This window comes from Trachypithecus francoisi, unplaced genomic scaffold (genome assembly GCF_009764315.1).
Source record: "Trachypithecus francoisi isolate TF-2019V2 unplaced genomic scaffold, Tfra_2.0 Contig01440, whole genome shotgun sequence".
Taxonomy (NCBI): domain Eukaryota; kingdom Metazoa; phylum Chordata; class Mammalia; order Primates; family Cercopithecidae; genus Trachypithecus; species Trachypithecus francoisi.
In genome coordinates this window covers 6829566-6850298 of record NW_022681431.1, presented here as the reverse complement: position 1 = coordinate 6850298, position 20733 = coordinate 6829566, and the positions used below count along the sequence as shown (strand labels likewise).

Genomic DNA, 20733 nt, shown 5'->3' with positions numbered 1-20733 from the left:
CCCCAGCCATGCCCATACCTTGGTGAGTTGTCTGTTATATAAACCAAAAAGGGACTGAGGGAAGGCTCAGTCTATCCAAGTTTTATTTAGCCAAGGTTGAGGATGCGCCTAGGAAAATCACAAGCCACAGGAGCATCTGCAACCTCTGCTTTTTCCAAAGGGGGTTTTGTACGCTTGGGTATTTAAAGAGGAAAGAACGAGGAGGAGGAGGAGGACCAAATGGATGGAGAGCAGGCAGTGAGGTCGATGCTTCCACTCTTGTAAGGCTCTGATTAGCCTCAGTAATTCTCTGTTTTACATGTGAAAAGGGGGAACAGAGGAACAAATGGATTCTGCATTGCCTCATGCTCAGTAAATCTACATTTTGCATCTGAAAAAATGAACACACGTAAAAGGAGGGAGTCAAGAAAGTGAGACTGTGACACGGGGTTATGAAGTTACAGCTTCTGTCAGTGAACAGCAGGAAAATAGCTTTTGTGTTTGTTTGTGTTTTTGAGATGGAATGTGGCTCTTTTGCCCGGGTTAGAGTGAAATGGCATGATCTCAGCTCACAGCACCCTCCATTTCCCAGATGCAAGCAATTCTCCTGCCTCAGCCTCCCGAGTGGTGGGGATTACAGGTGCCCACCACCACACCTGGCTAATTTCGTATTTTTAATAGAGATGGGGTTTCACCTTGTTGGTCAGGCCGGTCTCGAACTCCTGACCTCAAGTGATCTGCCCATCTCAGCCTCCTAAAGTGCTAGAATTACAGGCATGAGCCACTGCGCCTGGCCAGGAGAACAGTCTTGGTGACTCAGTTCTCAAGCTTAATTTTCCCTTTTTCATGGTAAGTTTGACGTCCTGAGATGATATTTTTCTTTCACAGTCGTAACCATCTACTACTGGCTGGTCACTTGAGGGGGAAGCAGGAGAAGAGGATAAAGTAGCATGCCTGCCTGGGAACCACTGTAGTCTGCATTTGGGGGCTATAGCCTCATGGCCATGGTGTGGACCTTCCCCAGCCACACCATCACACTACATAGGGCACATCAGTGATTCGAGTTGAAATGTTCCATTGTGTTTGAATGGCTCTGCTGCCTTTTAATGCACTGTTGAGCATGGAGCACTCTAGTCTAGTGATGGAGTCCCTGCCCAATGAGCACTGTTTCAAAATGAGGATATGGGGCATTGATAAGGGGCCTGACTACTTGAAGAAGCCAATTCCTCTTCATCTTGTCATATCCTGTTCTGGAGCCCACATGGCCGGGACTGATAAGTTTCAGATGAGGAGGCTGCCCCACTTCTAGGCCCAGGAGGTTTGGCAAAGACAGGAAGTTGTCTTGATTGTTTTCATAGTTTTTCCAGCTCAGTCCTCTTTCTTGGCAGAGGGCTCTTGATAATTATCAGAGGCTCTTCCTGATGGCAAGAGAGGACATGGAGGGGTTCTTTCAGATCACTGGTTTATTGGAAAAAAGCCTTGGGTTGAGGAATCCGGAAGGAAAATGGTACCATGATTCATCGCCAGACGGACCCCTAGCTGAGCATAATGACCTGGCAGCCACCCTGGGAAGCACGGATGGATGACAGAGTTAGCACTCTGGGCCCTCTCCAGTGTCTGTGACTGCCTGATGGTGCTTACCAAGCCGGCAGTGACTCTGTCCCCACCCTGCCTTCTGTGCACACTCATGTTCAGCTGTCTCATCAGGGCCTGGTGGTCAGGGCTTCAGAGCAGCTCTCACATGGAGCCATGCTGCCAGGCCAGCAATGGTGCCTTCTTGCCAGTGTTGATCAGGGTGGATGAAAGTCCCAGGCAAAGCTAGTTCAGGGCAGATCTCCCTGCGTGGGGCAGGGAGAACAGGCAGGCAGAGGTGTCTGGTGCTGTGTGTGCGTGTGCGCCGGCCCCCGTGTGGTCCACATGGAAACAGTGCGTGGACAGAGCTGGGTACCACTTCCCAGGGCTTTTTGTGCAGCCTGTGGACACACAAAGTGAATTTGAAATGCGTATTCAGATTGGGTATCGCCATGGATATAACATGCATTGTCTTACCCTTGTAGGAAGGTTGCATGAAGAGAAAGGAAACAAATTGCCTTTTGCATTAGGCTATACAAAGCGTTCCCCAGCATCCATTTGCCTGAATTTTCTTTCTCTAGAAGCAACACATCATGGAAGCATAGGGATTTATGTTTTAAGACTTAAAAAAAAAGTTCTTCCAAATTAAGGTCATGTCAAACACTAGGTACCATGAGTTCTTCCCACCCCTTTTCCCATGACTTTGGCAGGAAGCCCATCCTGTACACAGTCTTCTGTTGCAGCAGAAGAGAGAACAGCATTTATTAGCAACAGCTCAAGCCAGGGTTAGGGGATTCATGCACAGAATAAACTAGATTAACTTGTGCATTGTGGAAGCATGCACACCACCTAATTACCACTCTCGCCTCTAAATTTGTAGCACTATCTCTACCGTTCACTCGGCAATTAATCAGTCACGCGTAGACTCGTCATTTCTTTGATGCTGTTACCTCAGTTTCTAACGCTGTCTTGTATTCTTATTTAATTACTCAACATGATTTAACTTTTGTAAATATTTGATCTGTCTATACAAACGGATTGTAACCTGTTCAAGGGGGGGATTCTTGATGTCGCAGCTCATTTAATGCAGCCTATTAAGAACCTATATTCTTCTTCCCTTGGAAAAAGCAGTTGCTATTGTTCAGGTATTTTTATAGTTGAACTCTCATATAGTAGATCCTGGAAACCCTCACGGAGAAGGTACTGGAATTATGAGTCAGGTACAACCTGAGTGAGGAAGGACTTGCTCATACATTGTGTTTGTACTCTGAAAGTTAGAAGATATCCCTGTATAATGGGGAGGAGGAGGTCCCAAAAGATAAAAACCTGGAAACAATGAAGAAAGAGACTGACTACTGGCTGTATATATTAAATACACAGAAAATGAAAGCAAGATGGACTCCAGGATGAGATGCCTTTAGATGAACAGGTAAAAATCCAGGCATCTCCCATGGGTAAAGCTTTCCTGGAAACTGACCAAACCGGGAAGGGAGAAATGGGTTGTCCTGACTTACAGGAGCTGGGGCTGCAGACAGTTCTAAAGACATGAAGGTGCTTGCAGTGACCTCACACCATCTGAATGTCTTTGGAGACGGGAGGATAGCGCTGTCCTTGACTAGTGCCATACCTAATACTGAAAAGGTTTTGGAGCATAACTTCAATGCAACACATGGGAAATGTGCACTGGGGGCACCCACCCAGAGAAAAGACTCAAGATAAAGTTCTGAAAGAGGAGAATTGCTGCAAATGTGGAGTGGTGCTGAAGTGAATGCGGGATCATAGGAAAAGAGAGTCTTGGCCAGGTGTGGTGTCTCATGCCTGTAATCCTAGCACTTTGGGAGGCCGAGGCAGGAGGACTACATGAAGGCAAGAGTTGGGCAACAAAATGAAACTCGGTCTCTATAAAAAAAATTTTAAGAATTAGCTGGGCATGGTGGCCTGCACCTGTAGTCCCAGCTACTTGGGAGGCTGAGAGAGGAGGATTGCTTGAGCCCAGGAGTTTGAGGCTGTAGTGAGCTATGATCATGCCGCTGCACTCCAGCCTGGGTGACAGAGCAAGTTCCTGTCTCTAAAACAAAAAGTGTATTACATACAAGTATATATAATGCACATATGTAAAGTAAATTGTTTTAACCAAAGAAGAATAGCATCTTAGCGTGTAAAGGGGTATTTGAGCTCTATAACCACTGGATTTTGTACCTGGAAACAGAGACGAAAGGGGTAGAGTGACTTGTCTCAAATCCATCAGAGACACAGCTAGGTTTAGAATCATTTGTACATTCATGCAGTCATTCTAAAACATCTGCTGAACACCTAGGAGGGACCCAGGCATGGTTCTAGCCCTGGATCCAGGTTTCCGGACTCCTAGACCGGTGCTCTACCCATCATAAGGCCTCCTACCTTGATCTAAATCTGAGAGGCATGTTTGGCATCAAACTCTAACATGGGCCCGCTGATCCCTAAGATAAAAAACCAAGCTCACTCCAAGATCCCAAAGAAGAAGATGAGTCAAGGAAGGAGTGGCAGAACCAGTTTTACTGATTCAATTCCAGATACAAATACAACTTAGCATTTTAAAAGTTTATGACTCTATATTTGTGTGGCCTTTACCCAAGATAGGTACTTGAAATGCAAACTTTACAAATTAGAAATGAGTTTCTGTACCTTTTGGAAAGAAAGAGTAGAGAGAAGTTGGGGCATGGGGGTAGGCCAGGTAGCTAGCATGACGGGGAGTGTGAGAGGAAAGGAAGCCATTAGGAAAAGAAGGGTGTCATTGACAGAAAAAGGGATTTGCTAGGCTGAAAGAGGACTGAAGGTGGTTCTCTAGTATTATCTGGTAGAAGACAACACCTGTCCCACCGGGCATGGAATGAATTTGTGGAATGTTAGCTCAAGACGTGCCCCATTTCAGAACGTTCTGCTGTCCCTGGGAAAGAACGAATGCAAGAAACATCCTGGCTTCACTGCCTGGAGCCTGGGAATCCTTGCCCATGCTAATCACAGCAATAGCTGATGTATACAGGGTGCTGTATCCTCTTGGCACTGTTTATCTCACTAATAACCCTGTGGGATAGGGAGGGAAGGTGTTACTACACCTATTTGGCACATGAGGCAACTGAGGTTCAGGAAGATTCATGGGCTGGCCTAGATCACAGAGCTGCCTACAGGGGAGCCAGGCCTGAGACAGTCCTCTTCTTCTAACTGCAAGTTGGTCATTTTTCCTGCCATGCTGTGCTGCTTTACCTGAGGATGGAGAAGGAATCCAGGTGTAAATCTCTTTGGGAGAAAGAGTCACATCAAGAACATTTTGCCTGGCTCCTGGATTTGAATGCAGATGAAAAGATGCTAAGTGGGGCCATTGCAATGTGATCTTATTTCCTTGGCTCAGTGGTTTCATTTGGTTGGCTCAGGATGCATGAAGATTTTCCTGGATTGTGTTTCTGGTCTTCCCTGGTTCAAGTTTTCTCCATGACAAAGAATAGTCATTAGCGATGACAGTGCTGTTTTCAGTATGGGGAAGCTGCCAGAGAAACAAGAAATTGGTGTTAAAACTCCACTCGGTGTTCTTGGTACCTTTGATCCCAGTGAGTATCCAGTGAGTCTGGGCCGTTCTGTAACTGCTTGGGGAGTCCCAGTGCCCTCAGGTTACAAAAGAAATGGGTCAAGACGTGGATGGGCCCTGAACACATGTTTTCTCAGGGGATGCTGCCAACATGTGGGCATATGAGTGACAGTACCTGGTCTTGCCTTTCAGAGCTGCCAACTTCAGGAACTTTACCTTCATCCAGCTGAATGGAGAATTTTCTCGGGGAAAGGGACTTGATGTTGGAGCCCGCTTCTGGAAGGGAAGCAATGTCCTTCTCTTTTTCTGTGATGTTGATATCTACTTCACATCTGAATTCCTCAATACGTGTAGGCTGAACACACAGCCAGGTATGGATCCTCTCTCTGTCACGCTCAGGTGGCACCCCGCCCTCTCGGGCTCATGTGTCGTCACCTTCATGGGTCAGTCACTCTGACGTCCTGCTTCTGAATTAGTCTGTTCTACCCCAATAGCAAAGAAAAGGAAAACCATCTGTATTAGTCCGTTCTCACGCTGCTAATAAAGACACACCCAAGACTGGGTAGTTCATAAAGGAAAGAGGTTTAATGAACTCATAGTTCTTACATGGCTGGGGAGTTCTCACAGTCATGGCGGAAGGTGAAGAAGGAGCAAAAGGAAGTCTGTCATGGCGGCAGGCAAGAGAGCGTGTGCAGGGGAACTCCCATGTATAAAACCGTCAAATCTCTTGAGACTGACTTACTATCATGAGAATAGCATGGGAAAATCCACCCCCATCATTCAGTTACCTCCCACCAGGTCCCTCCCAGGACATCTGGGGATTATGGGAGCCACAATTCAAGATGAGATTTGGGTGAGGACACAGCCAAATCATGTCACCATCTGGTTTGAGTTCTCCTTTGAGGCCACATCATAGGCCTGTCAGTCACCATAATTCTGGGACTCTTCCCATGTTCATGTCCATAACCCCTCTTCCATCTGCAACTGGGAGGTCAGCTTTCATGAACGTTCCCAGGAGAAAGTGAGGTGGGGGAGATGTGGACCTGGAAAACTGCCCACCCCTAAAGAGAAAGGAGTACCTGAGGGCGGTTACCTAGGGTGGAAGAGCTATTCGCACAAAGAACCCACAGTACTAACAACTTTCACAGGCTCCACTCATAGGCAAGGCTGCTACTGAGCTGATGAACCTGGCACGGCCATGCCGGTTGCTAAAATACAGAACTACTTCTGTATAAATTGATAAAGAGCTACTACCCCGGACACTCTAACTCTAGTCCAACTGCCCAAAGTCACCCAGACCCAAAGTCAACCATTTAAGATGACTCCATGAGCCAGCAAGTAAAGGCTTAATGTTTGGTGGGGTGGGGGGGCTCCGTGACTCTCTTTCAACACCCCCTCCCAGGGCATGATGCCCAGTGCCTGGTCATGGACTGTCAGTATTTCAAATATCATTCCTGTGCTGGGAGATCAGAAATATTTGCAGATCTGACTGTCTGGTCTGCTTAGTGCTGCACTTCTAAAACCCATGTTAGAGCTGAGTGAAGGGAAAAGGAAAAGTGGGTGCAGGCCGGGCGCGGTGGCTCATGCCTGTAATCCCAGCGCTTTGGGAGGCTGAGGCGAGTGGATCATTTGAGATCAGGAATTTGAGACCAGCCTGACCAACATGGTGAAACCCCATCTCTACTAAAATAAAAAAATTAGCTGGGTGTGGTAGTGGGTGCCTGTAATCTCAGCTACTCAGGAGGCTGAGGCAGGAGAATCACTTGAACCCAGGAGGCAGAGGTTGCGGTGAGCCAAGATTGCAGCACTGTATTGCAGCCTGGGTGACAAGAGTGAGACTGCCTCTCTAAAAAAAAAAAAAAAGTGGGTGCAAATATCTGGGGTGTTTCCGAGGGCCAAATGTCAAGGAACAAACCTACTACTTGGATCTGTCACTTTAAGTGAATGTTTGTTTTCTGGTTTGCAGGGAAGAAGGTATTTTATCCAGTTCTTTTCAGTCAGTACAATCCTGGCATAATATACGGCCACCATGATGCAGTCCCTCCCTTAGAACAGCAGCTGGTGAGTAATTACCCTGCAGATGCCTCTGTGTGGCTCTGTTTAGTGTCTGTCATTACCAGGGGCACCTGACCATGAGCAAAGGTGAGTGGAAATCCGTGCAATGATTCCCTTAGTAGTTTTTAAGTTCGGCAGATGTGCTAGCCTCTGCTCTGGCGCCTCGTTGATTAAAGGTGCTTGCAATATTTAAAGCGGAAAATAAATGGAAGCAGTACTTTACAGAAAGGTAATTTCACACCTTCGTAGTTTCCATCAGTGGTTTTTGGAAACTAGTATTGTTGCATTGTGGATGCAGTACAGTTTCTCTTGATTTTTGCAAAATCCTACAGGGTAACAAAGGTGAGATTTATGTTCCCATTTGACAGAAATCAGAAAGGGGTGGCTCACCCCAGAGAGGGTCAGAGCAATTCCCTGGACCTTGCAAGCAAATAAGATCTTTGTGAATTTGAAGTGGAAATTCCCAGTGCCCTTCCCATTGGTGCCACCGTTCCCACACATCACAGTGCCTGGGTGGACGTTGGCATTAAAAGTATCACTGGCATGGTGGCTCTCGAATATTGGAAGGACTTCTCCGCTAAGATCCTGGCTGCACAGGTGATGGATAGTGGATGCACAAGGCCCTCAAGGGTCCCAGTAGGCTGAGATGTCCCTGTTGTCACAGGCAGTTAGTCCACTTTGCAGAGAAGCAGTGCAGGCAGCAGGAGGAAAGGCAAGCCAGAAGAGGATCTCTGTGTTGCGTGGGCATGGCCCTCATGGATGGAATTTCCCGGTCCTGTTGGCAGCATTGGCAGAAAGGGAAAAGACGCTTCTCCCACCTCAAGCTGGGCTGTGATCTTTTCCTGCAGGGAGATGAGCCAGGTTTGTCTGAAGCTGTGTTCTAGCTCAGGCTGTATCTCATGGTGGCCTTCCCATCTGAGGGATGTCTCTTATTCCTTTCTGTGGGCAGCTCTGCCTCTTGCTAAGGCAAATCCGTGCTTCTTCCCATTGAGGACCCCTTAGTATGGAGGAAGGATATCTGCTGTGGGAACCTGAAGACACGATAGCACCAGGCCTCAGATGCTTCCATGCAATGGGAGGGGAAACTGATTTCCATCCAAAATGCTTGTTCTGTGAAATTCTTTGAGGATTGACTGTGTGTGTAAGCTTCCAGAAATAGCAAAACCTGTTCTTTCCGGCCCCATCCTGTGCCTTTCATCCTCTACCCCACAGGGAACCTCTGGCAGCTGATATTATATTTTCCAGAAAGTTTCAACTTTGGGGCCCTCGGGTTGGACAACGTTCATGTCTTATATCCTAGCATGGCTTCATTTTGGGCTGCACCAGGTTTACTAATAATACAGTTCACTTTTCCCCTAGTGGAACTGTAGTACCACAGATATACTGTGTATCTGTTTTTGTACTGTGTCTACATCTGCGCTTTATACATAAAAACAGTAAGAGTTTTTCACGTCTTAAGAATCAGTTTTCAGCCGGGTTTGGTGGCTCACGCCTTTAATTCCCAGCATTTTGGAAGGCCAAGATGGGCAGATCACTTGATGCAAGGAGTTTGAGACCAGTCTGGCCAATGTGTCAAAACCCATTTCTGCTAAAAAATAAAAAATAAAAAATTAGGTGGGCATCGTGGCACACACCTGTAGTCCCAGCTACTAGGCAGGCTGAAAATCGCTTGAGCCTGGGAGGCAGAGGCTGTATGGAGCTGAGATCACACTACTGCACTCCATCCTGGGTGATGGAGTGAGACCCTGTCTCAAAGAAAATAGTCAGTTTTCATCTATAGTCATGTGTTACTTAACAATGGAGATATGTTGTGAGAGATGTATCGTCAAGTAATTCCATCATTGTTCAAACATCATACAGCACACTTGTGCAAACCTACATAGCATAGCCAACTACATACCTAGGCTGTATGGTACAGGCTGTTGCTCCCAGGTTACAAACCTGTACAGCATGTGACTGTCCTGAATACTACAGGCAACTGAAGCACAGTGATATTCTGTATCTAAACATAGAAAAGGCGCAGGAAAAATATGGTGTAAAAGATTTTAAAAATGTTTGCCATGAACAGAGCTTGTAATACAGGACTAGAATTTGCTCTGGATGAGTCAGTGAGTGGATGGTGATTGAATGTGAAGGCCTGCGACTGTCCACTACTGTGGACTTTTTAACCACTGTAGACTTAGGTGACACTAAGTTTATTTTTTAAGTTTTCCTTGGCCGGGTATGGTGGCTCACACCTGTAGTCCCAGCACTTTGGGAGGCTGAAGCAGGTGAATCATGAGGTCAGGAGTTCGAGACCAGCCTGGCCAACATGGTGAAACCCCGTCTGTACTAAAAATACAAAAATTAGCTGGGCATGGTGGTGTGCACCTGTAATTCCAACTACTCCACAGGCTGAGGCAGGAGAATCGCTTAAACCTGGGAGGCAGAGGTTGTGGTCAGCCAAGATCATGCCACTGCACTCCAGCCTGGGCAACAGAGCAAGACTCTCTCTCAGGAAAAAAAAAAAAAAAAAGAAAGTTTTCCTTTCTTTAATAATAAGTTAACCTTGGCTTCCTAGATGATCAGCATCTTCTATGCAGCCTGTTGTTGATAGAAATGTCGTTATGCAGCACACAAGTTACACTTACAAGAAAATGTTTTTAAATCTTTTACACCATATTTTTCTTGTGCTTTTTCTGTGTTCACATACACAGATACCTTTGTGTTACAATTGCCTATGCTAACAGTCGATGGTTAAGAAGCATATATCATCTCATTGAGACAGAAGCTTCTTGTTTCCTTTCCCAGAGTTCTAAGCTTCTAATTGGATTGGAAGGGAAACAGGATACAGGATTTATTTTCTTTCAGCCAATCAAAGTTAAAATTCCTTTGGTTTTAAGTAATGTGTTGTTCTGCATTTGACATAGAATGTGATTCCTATTTCCACTTCAAACTCATAAAGACCTTATTTGCTTGCAAGGAATTGTTTTCGTGTTACAATGCAACCGTTTTTTTCCTTATTTTATTATTCCTGCAGAGGAGGAGTTGCGAAGGGAATTAGAGGCACAGCACAGTAAGGCAAGTTTCTCGCCTCCTCAGAATTAGTGGTCAAAGCAGAAACCACTCAAATTCCCTGTGTCCATTGCCAGAGGCTGTGAATTATCCTGCAGCCCCTGACATTTACTTCCAAATGCAATTTTGACCTTTCCTAGACCACAGAGGTCTGATATTTTAGAGTTCAGTATTTATGACTGTTTAGTTTGGTGACACAGCAGTTCTTCTCTTTGAGATGGAGGACTGCCTCTTCCCAAAAGAAGAGTAGGATTATGTTTTTTCCTGGACAAACCAGTTCTTGAGCACTCACTGCCTACAGAGGACTGGCCTAGGTGACAGTGGAGAAGTCAGAAAAAATGAAACACTTTCATTTACTTGGAAGTAATTTGTGAGAGTGTTTCGCCTACTTTCTTCTTTTTATAGAGGTGGACTGGCTTGTTCAGGATTGCACAGCTTGCTAGTGGCAGAGCTCAGGGCAAAAATCGGGATTTCCTTCTATCAGTACAGAGGAAAAAGATTTGCTTAGGATCTAGGTGAGAACTGATGTATGAAGGAAAAATCTTGACAAAAATTCCAAAGGAGAACATAAAACTGTAGTAAGTAATAGAATGGGCTAGGCGTGGTGGATCACGCCTGTAATTCCAACCCTTTGGGAGGCCGAGGCGGGCGGATCACGAGGTCACGAGATCGAGACCATCCTGGCTAACACAGTGAAACCCCATCTCTGCTACAAAAAATTAGCCGGGCATGGTGGTGGGCGCCTGTAGTCCCAGCTACTCGGGAGGCTGAGGCAGAAGAATGGAGTGTGCCCGGGAGGCGGAGCTTGCAGTGAACGGAGATGGTACCACTGCACTCCAGCCTGGGTGACAGAGCAAGTCTCCGTTTAAAAAAAAAAAAAGAAAGTAATAGAATGAAGTTGGATTATGTAGGTGGCGAGAATGTGTAAAATTAAAAGTAATGGTTGGAGACAGATCAATTAGTAATGACTTTCTACTAAGGGTATGTGTTGACTCAGTCTTGGAAGAGATTCTACCTATATATTAATTATTACATCCTTGATAGCCTTATTGGAATACATCAGTATCAAAGGTGAAGGGAGAACAGAGATACACAATGCTGCTCTAATGAAAGTTACTTTTGCAAACAAAAGACAATCTTTACTAGCAGCCTTTGAAATACGATCACATTAGTCACTGTATGTTATTCCTTCTCGTGACTGTTGCCACTGTCATTTGATAGTGTTTTGCCTTCAGACAAAAGCAAGAAACCACATTTATGATTGTGTGTGTGTGCGCGTTTCGATTACTGTTTTTTTCCCTCTAAGTATCAACCATTAGTAATACATATTAAGTGAAACTATGGGATTTTATAGTAATATTTAAATTTTTTAGTTTAAACCATGAGATAAAACTTGCTAGTGCTTTAATGTAGAAACCATTTGCTGAGAAAGGAATAACTATAATTTAGACAAACATTAACTTTAGATGTTTCACATTCCTGGTTCAAGCTTTGCCAGTTCCTGTTTAGGTCACCACAGGAGCCTCCTACCACTACTATCTTTAGCCTCCTTCCCTCCCCTAGACTCCAGTTTTTTGTTCACCTTCTGCCAGAGATAGGTTTCTGAATCACAGATTCATTCAGTTTTTAGACATCTTTTTTGGCACAGAGCCAGAGGTGTGCTGGTAAATATTTAATAACCTGCTCTCTGAAAAGAGGGTGCGGGGGAAAGACCTGATTTATAGCATTTGCCAATTTCCATGGTGTAAATACTCCCACCATGGCTTATTTCAGGCTACCAGCATGACGTCACTGAACACAGGGTTGGGAAGAGATTTGCGCAATCCTTGTGAGCTGGTGCAACTTTGCTCCAGCTCAGCACTGCAAGCCCTGAGTCCTTGTTGAGATTCGTTGTCCTCTACAGACTGACTCTTAAATGGACACAGAGAAAGTATCTGTAAACCCCAGAACCTGGCACGTGGTACCAGCTCCATAGTCACCCAACCAGTCCTGTTGCCAGGTGAGCACACCTGCTCAGTCTCCCTGACTGTCGCCGCTCCTCAAGGCCACCTCCTTACCATTTCTAATGCCCATGGCATCCAATGCGCACATCTTGGTCTGCCATGCAGTCTTACCCATCAGTTAAATCTGATGACTTTGTGATACTACTTAGTGTGCGCAAAGTGTGCTGGCTTCTGTCCTTCGCCTCCCTCTGGTCACTCCTTTGACCTCTGTACCTCCCTTCGGAAAGTATTTTACCATTGCAGTTCAGTTGAAACCTTTATGTAAATTGCCGAATGAGCATGGCACATCCTGTGCGTCCTTGCATTCTGTTTTCATTTATTCAAGAAACATACACCCGCCGAATACCAAAATTAGTATGAACAGAGGCCATTTATGGAACCTTTCCAGAATCCAGCCCTGTTCCCACATTATCTCGTGTAATACTCAATAGGGGGAAGAGGTGCTGATATTCTCATTTCACAGATGAGGAATTGAGGGCCAGATGCCCACAGCAGCTAAGTGGCAGGGGTGGAAACACGAGTGCCACGCCATGTGACTGCACCTGGGCTGAGGATGCTGGGCAACAGGGGATACATCCTTTGCCCTCAAAACGCTTCCGCGGGGCAACAAGGGCATCTAGTTTTAGATGATAGGTGCCTGGAAATGGCAGGACCTGGTTGACTCCTCGTCCAGTATGATTCCCTTAGAAGACACAATGTGTTTTCTATGCATACCCCTAGAAAAGACTTACAGCAAATTGTGAGTAAGTGCAAATACATCTGGGAGGAGATGGCTTTTGAGTCTGTTCTTAAATGAGTCTTTTAAAGCTGTGGCTCTAGGATACCTTATTTCTCAAGACATGGAACTGTCCCTGGAGTCTTAGAATTGTTCTGAGCGTGGCAGCATTGGCTGAGTGATCTTGGGCAAGTCATTCTGCCTTCATACCAAGAGGCCACAAGAAGAAAGCATGCAGCCCTCCTGGTACCCTCGGCAGCATCATCACTGAGTCCTCAGGGTCCAGATAATAAGGAATGGAAAGCCCAGGCAGGGTTGGACAGCTCGCTAGTGGCAGAGCTCAGGGCAAAGTTGGAATTTCCTTCTATCAGTACAGAGGACACCAGCCTGGACACAGACATTGCCATAGCTCAGGGAGTCTGCTCCTCCCAGGCCAGAAACCTCTATGTAATTGACATGGCCCGGTGCAAGATGAAAATGTGAGCCCCTGTTCAAAAAGTATTACGAATTTCACGACAGTGACAGCAGACTTTGGGGCTTTCCACGTATGGAGGCCCTGTGCAACTGCATGGGTCACTTTCCTGTAAGCCGGCCCTGCTCGCGGGCATTGCTGTGAATGCAAGGTAGGCCAGGCACAGCCTCGGTGCTGGTGAGACTCTAATTGAGAGGAGGTGCTCTGCCTGAGCAGTTGCTATTTATTTTGTTTTAGGGTCCAGATTGCTTCATGGGCAGGTGGCCAAGTCGGCACCATTAAACCAGACAGGCACTGACTGCGGCCTCAGCTCACATGCAGCTGCAGGGCGGCTGCCTTCCCACATCTTTGGGGAGAGATGCTGATTTGTGTTTTGTTGTTTGGTCCTAATAGAAAATAATCATCCCTGTCACGTGAATCACCCACAGAGCTGTGGCTCTGGAAACTTCCTGTGAGAGAGCAGGGCTGACAACTGTCCTTTTGTGGTATATTCATGCCCTGCAGTGCTCTGCTGGGATCTCAGGTGGGGAGGGAGCAGGTGCTGCAGAGAGGGTTGAGAGGAGGCCAGCTATCAGAGGACATTTTAGAAAATGAGGATAGCAGGCTGAGTGCAGTGGGTCACGCCTGTAATCCTAGCACTTTAGGAGGCTGAGGCAGGTGGATCACCTGAGGTCAGGAGTTCGAGACCAGCCTGGCCAACATGGCAAAACCCTTTCTTTACTAAAAATATAAAAAATGCAGCCAGGCATGGTGGTGCATGCCTGTAATCCCAGCTACTCGGGAGGCTGAGACACGAGAATTGCTTGAACCCGGGAGGCAGAGGTTGCCGTGAGCCAAGGTCGCACCACTGCACTCCAGCCTGGGCAACAGAGCAAGACTCCATCTCAGAAAGTAAATAAATATATAAATAAATGAGGATAGCACTTGAAAACAGATCAGTGAAATCCAGAACAGGAGGAAAAGATGTTTTTTTCTTTTAAAGTCTCCTCTTTATCTTAGGGTTCCTTCCTCCACTGTTGTAGCAGACATTGGTGCATCACTTGTCAATGCTCGGACAGAACAGTGGAGCTTCTCACAACTTGGAGCAAAGTTTCTAAGAAGTCACACACTCCGCCTAGGATCCCAGAGAGGTGAAAACATTTTTGTCTCTTGGTCCAGAGGTACAGAATTCTGAGAGGTTCTCACCATTGCGTTTCCCAGGCCTTTGCTGGGCCACTTGCTGGCGAGCATCTTGCAGCGTGTCTGTTTCCACTGGCTTGGAACCATCTCTGCCCTAGGACTGCTCTTGGTTCATTCATTGAGGAAGTATTTGCTGAGTGCTTGCTGTGTGCTGGACATTGTTCTGGGTGCTGGAGATGCAGCCGTGAACAAGAACAAGTCCTGAGCTTACATTCACCAGGGCTGGTGACTGAAGCAGTCAGCAAACAGAGAAGCAGATGCATCAACAGGATCATTTCAGAAGCCAGAATTGTTACAGAGAAAATAAACAGGGTGACAGTGCAGCAAGTGGCATTAGGTTGGCAGGTGCATAACACGGGCCAGGAGGGTCAGGATGACCACTCTGACTAGTAACATTGGAGCACAGCTTAGTGGTGAGTGGGGAAAGGGTGACCCAGGCAGGAGGGACTGCAAGTGTCTGGCCTTGGAGACCTGTGAGCATGGAGAATGCAAGGGCGGGGGTGAGGTAGGGAATGGGCCTTATATAGGGCAGAAGAATAAGAAGAAATGAGATGGCTGACTATTAGGGAACCTTGCGTGCAGGGCTTTATGTGGGAACATGATGTAATCAAATGAGCACTTGAGGGCACACACTCCTGCCAGACTGCCATTGAGGGCGTCCTTCCAGTTAGCGACCCAGCACAGCTGTGGGTGGTGGAACCTCGACGAAGGGAACTCCGTCTTGCCCTGAAATTACATGCTGTGGGCATGACCAAATGGGTTTCCACAAAGGGCTAAATTTCAACAAGCTGTTCAGATAGTGGCTTTCTGTGGCTTGCCAGCTTCCAAACTGACTTTAATAAATGTTTACCCAGCTCACTCCCCAGCTCATAAGCCAGATTGCCTCCATCACGCTGTTCCCATGTGAGGGTCACCCTTCACCTTGTTCATCCTTGAAAGGCCCTACGTCAATGCAGCCCAGAGTCCCTGGATGCCTCCGTCTTGTCTTCCTTCCCAAGGCTTGGCCAGTTGTCTTTCCTGTTTGGAGCATTCCTTTTTAAATTCCATGTGTACCCCAGCCAAATATTTGAAGATTGGATACTGGCACTTCTCTTTGACTCCATTTTTACCCCTAAGCTTAGGGAACTTGTCTAGGTTGCCAGCAGAAGGAATATTAGTCCATCTGCTGCAACAGAAACCGTGTACCTGGTAAGGCGGGGATGGAACAAAGTCCAGTTTTTAAAAAATTACTCCTTGAAGACTTCTCCAGACTTTCATGCCTTGCAAAATCTTTCCAGTTGATACTAATGAAATTGTCTTGTCATTTGGGAGATGCTGTATAACGGTCCTGTATTCTGAAGTAGAACTGGACAATACTTGCTGGGGACAACTTTAACCAACAGAACCTCTCTTGGTCCTTACTTTCCTTGGGCAGTCCTGATGCTTGCAGGAGAGGGTGGCAGCAGGTCCCCATTCCCTGTGGAATGTAAGTGACATCGTAGAAGTGACATCTACCTGTAGATTGTAGTGAAAGTAAGAGTTTCATACGTTACAAAATTAAAGAACGTTTAAGATTCATCAGCCCTTCTCCAAGCCATTTATCGAATATAATTAGCCTGTGGTGAAACTTCAGGAAGAGGGAAGATGTGATAAATACTTGGATGTGAAAGCTGAAAGACACCTAAGGGATGAGTGAGCTCAACCCCCAGGTTTTATAAGGAAAAAAAAAAAGTAGATACATGAAGAAGTGAAGGAGCCTGCCTGAAATGGAAAAGCCAGCCAGTGGTCACATTGGGCCAAGACTCTGATGCTTCTCCCCCATCACGTACCGTTTTTAATTAGCGATGACCAGAACCAGATGTCCCCAACAAAAACTATAGAAATCCAAGTGGGGAAGGAGGAACCTGCTGCCGCCCTCTCTGCCTTTCCCCAGAGGACAGGATGTGGGGATGTCCTTTCATCACATCATGGGATCATTTTCATCCCATGTTAACTGCAAGAATGAATTATGTAAAACAACTGAGATCTCAAAACTGTTCCCAGAGTTCTCTCAGCTGAATACGTGTGTGTGTATATATGTGTGTGTGTATATATATATGTGTGTGTGTATATATATATTTCTGTACACATGCAGTTTTAAAAAGCCTTGCTGTTTCAGCAAGTATATTGGAAATTTACTTGCAGAGTAAGAGACTGGGCAGTGCCTGGATGGCCTCTCCACAGCCCTGTAGGCTGGCACCACGGTAGATGCTTTTGGGAGCAGTTTGGTTTTAAAATAGCGTGAAGATGAATGGACGGAGTCTTTCTTCAGAACCTGGACTTCTAGTGCCTTTTCCTCAGCAAGCGAGAGTTAGCAGAGTTGGAGAGCTGGTAACATACTGAAGTCTCTCAGATACTTCTTTTTATTCCCCGAGGGAGTCCTGTGTGTGGACTGTGCCAGGACAGCTGAATTCCGAGTTGTTCTCTATCCCTTTTCTCAACTTCCTGAGCCCTTTGCTGGCTTGCTGCCCAGGCTTGTGTGAGGGGCCCAAGCGTCCCGTTCTCGCTGGCACGGGTGTGGGGCCAGGCACGTAGGTGGCTTTTCCACGGCACTGCTCAAAAACTGGCTCTCCCAGTTTGTTTTTGATTGTGTGTGTGTGTGTGTGTGTGTGTGTGTGTGTGTGTGTGTGTGGTGTGTGTGTGTGTGTATGTTTTCATACGTATGCCCTAGAAACATTCCAGCCAGAGGTGCCAAAAATCACAAGGCCTTGTTTTGGGACTGGTGTGTGCACTGTATTCCTGACTGTCTGCAAGGACTCAGATCCATCTGTGTTTCCTGCGCCAGTTGAGGCTGTTTTTCAGTGATGGGATGGGTTCCACACTCCACGGTGGCTCACAGGAGTTTTTGAACATTCTATTTTTGTCCACCCTAAACTTTGCCCTCAAATGACAGTGCTTTTCTTGCAGGTCATAAAGAAGGAAACTGGATTTTGGAGAGACTTTGGATTTGGGATGACGTGTCAGTATCGGTCGGACTTCATCAATATAGGTAGGACAAATCTGCATCTCTACTGCCACCCAGAGGCCACTGGCCTGTGCAGACCTTAAAGGAATCAAGTCAGGTTTCCAAGGAGTCTGATGGGGAAGGTGGTTCCGTTGCCTTAAAATAAAATTTAAAAATGCTATTCCAGATTAGGTGAGGTGGCTCACACTTATAATCCCAGTGCTTTGGGAGGCTGGAGGAGGGAGGATCACTTGAGGCCAGGAGTTCAAGACTAATGTGGACAACATAGCAATTCTCCTAAAGAGAATCACTACAAAAAAAAAAAAAAAAATCAAATGCTGTTCCTCATGTCATAGACTCAGGGCTGGACCAAGACGGGGCTTGGTAGTGGGCGACATTTTAGCCCCTGTAATCTCCACTAGCACCTCTCAGTCGCCGCAAATAAGACACACAATCTGAGATTAAAGGCTGCTTGTTGCATCCAGGCAGCTTTGCAGCAAGTCTTCCACTGCCTTCTCCCAGCAGGGTCCTGGCTACTCTGCCGTCTCCTGTAGAACATCCTAAGCCTCCCAGTAAGGGTATGAGGGAAATAGGGGAACTGGGGGAAAACTCATACTTGAAAAGGCCCAAATTTCTATCTGCTAACCTTCAAAATTCCAAATGTCACTTTAAGCTGTGACTGAATGTGCAGTTGCTGTCAATACACACACACACACACACACACTTCATATACACAAATGTCCACATGTGCACACAATTCATGCACAAATAGGCACATGCACACACACTCATACATGCACATGCCTGTGGATTTCTAGAGCACAGAGGGGAAAGGCCCTTGGGTTCCAGGTGAGGAGACCAAACCTGTCAAAGGCAAAGAGACCCTCCCAAGCCTCACAGCAGGTGAGAGGCAGAGTCAGGATGAGAATAGAGGCCTCCTGTCCCCCTTGGAAATGGTACCCCACCTTCCCGTAGTGATACTGACTCTTGGATCTTGGAAGGGATAGAGTTGTGGATTATGCATGAGCTGGGTATGAATGAACAGTCCAGAACCCTTGATATCAGGTACAGGGGCTCAGACTGGACCCAGAGCTAGGATGGAGTCAGGGGGACCCTGCCCTCAGGGTGGCATGGAATGTCCCATCTCCAGGCCACTCACGAGCTGCTGGTCTCTCTGGCTTCTAGGCAACTCCCCCTCAGGTCCAAGGCCTAAAGCTACTCATTTTAAAATCAGGGATGAGGGGTAGCCCCAGGATTGTTTTGTTCAGAGATGATGTGAACTACAAGGACTACAGAACCCCCAAGGAAATCAACAGGTTAAAGATAAAAAAAAAAAAAAAAAGAAGTTGAAGTCAAGTCTTGTTGGAAGGAACAGAGCACCCGGGATGCCAGTCTGAGTGGTGGGTGCCCTGCAGACACTCAGCAACTAACAGCAGGCGTTCCTGGACATCTCTGAGAGATATATTGCTAAATGGTTATGTGCAAATCAGCTTTCCAAAATGGACATTTAAAATTTTTTCTAGGCTGAATATGGTGGCTCAGGCCTGTAATCCCAGCACTATGAGAGGCTGAGGTGGGTGAATCATGAGGTCAGGAGTTCGAGACCAGCCTGGCCAATATGGTGAAACCCCATTTCTACTAAAAATATAAAAATTAGCCAGGTGTGATGGCAGGTGCCTGTAGTCCCAACTACTCAGAAGGCTGAGGCAGAAGAATCTCTTGAACCCGGGAGGCAGAGGTTGCAGTGGACGAAGATCGTGCCACTGCATTCCAGCCTGGGTAACAGAGCGAGACTCCATCTCAAAAAAAAAAAAAAAAAAGACAAAAGTTAGCTGGGCATGGTGGTGCATGCCTGTAGTCTCAGCTACTGGGGAGGCTGAGACAGGAGAATTGCTTGAACCCAGGCGGTGGAGGTTGCAGTAAGCTGAGATCGTGCTACTGTACTCCAGCCTGGGCGACAGAGTGAGACTCTATCTCAAACATTTTTGTGAAGATTTTCATTTCAAGAAATTCTGTTTCCTTGCTCTTTGCATAGGGAAAGATTATTTTGTGTTGATGCATATATTTTTCAAATCTGGATTTAGAATATACTGGATTCTGCTGAAGACAGATGTAGCTAAAAGTGGGCACAGCAGGCTGAGAAGGGTGCCATTCTCAGTAAGCCATTGCCATGACCTCAGGAACTTGGAGTCACAGTTAGACTCTATGCTTTGCAGTTTTTGACTTACTTTCCAGTTTACTTGTGCACCTTGTATTGATAAAGTTATAATAACGATGATAATAAATCAATTGCGGTTAACCAGGCACCACCTTTATTTGTCTTAATTTGTTATGACACCTGCCTTCATTTAAGCATAAAGAACCAAAAATCAAGAGAGGTTAAATGGCGGCTTCTAAGGGAACCAGGACACGAATTCTGGACGGCTGATTCATAATCACATACTGTTGTTTGCCTGCCCACCATGGAGGGGTCACAGTCACTCGGACACACAGCCCGTGGGTGGTTTGGTTGTAACCCAAAGGGGTTTGGGGTTCCAGTGATGGCCTTGATCAGGGCAGCACAGCTTGGGGTGTGCAGGAACCAAAGCTGCAGGAGAAGGTCTGAGAAAAGGTGTTGAGAATGACTTCACTGTTTCTCATGAGAATGAAGTCCATCCTTCTAGGTGAGGAGGGAACAAGGACCAAAAGAGGCCAGGGCTTCCTGGGTTCCATTTGGGACCTGGTGGGGTTTAGGTTAAGAAAAGGTGTGAGGCATCTCAATTTACAGAAGCGAGACTTCAGCAGACCATTACTGGCTTTATGAAGGAGTTCATTACATAGTGACATGAGATTTTTCTTTGAGTAGAACTTCAGGACTGACTGTGAGGCCAGTCCCTTTAAGATGACTGATTTCACCAGCCTATGATGGAATCCCATGCGGCTTTTCCGGACCCCTTCAGCCTATGAAATGAATAGCGCTTTGGTGGGATGTGACTTCTTCATGCTGAGACCCTCTTACACTCCGTCGCACTGCAAGGCCCTCGTTTCTTCTCTGTTTGCGATGGCAGGAGAAGGCCACATCTTAACAGAAGCACAAGAATTTGCATTCAGAGGTTCCAAGCTGAGAAGTGGGGATGCTGTAGAAGCTCTTTTTTTTTTTTTTTTAAACAAAACCTCTATTTTTAATTGTTATAGGTACAT

At 46.3% G+C, this 20733-nt stretch overlaps 1 protein-coding gene across 8 annotated transcripts in view; it reads left to right on the top strand.

Moving 5' to 3' along the window:
• Positions 1 to 20733, top strand: part of CSGALNACT1 (chondroitin sulfate N-acetylgalactosaminyltransferase 1) — a 367289-nt gene that overhangs the window by 344119 nt on the left and 2437 nt on the right. For all 8 annotated transcript variants that reach the window (XM_033226897.1, XM_033226942.1, XM_033226923.1 and 5 more), the window contains 3 exons: positions 5306 to 5484; positions 7080 to 7174; positions 17517 to 17598. In XM_033226897.1, coding sequence (XP_033082788.1) covers positions 5306 to 5484; positions 7080 to 7174; positions 17517 to 17598 — 356 coding nt within the window. The remainder of the gene's footprint in view (positions 1 to 5305; positions 5485 to 7079; positions 7175 to 17516; positions 17599 to 20733) is intronic.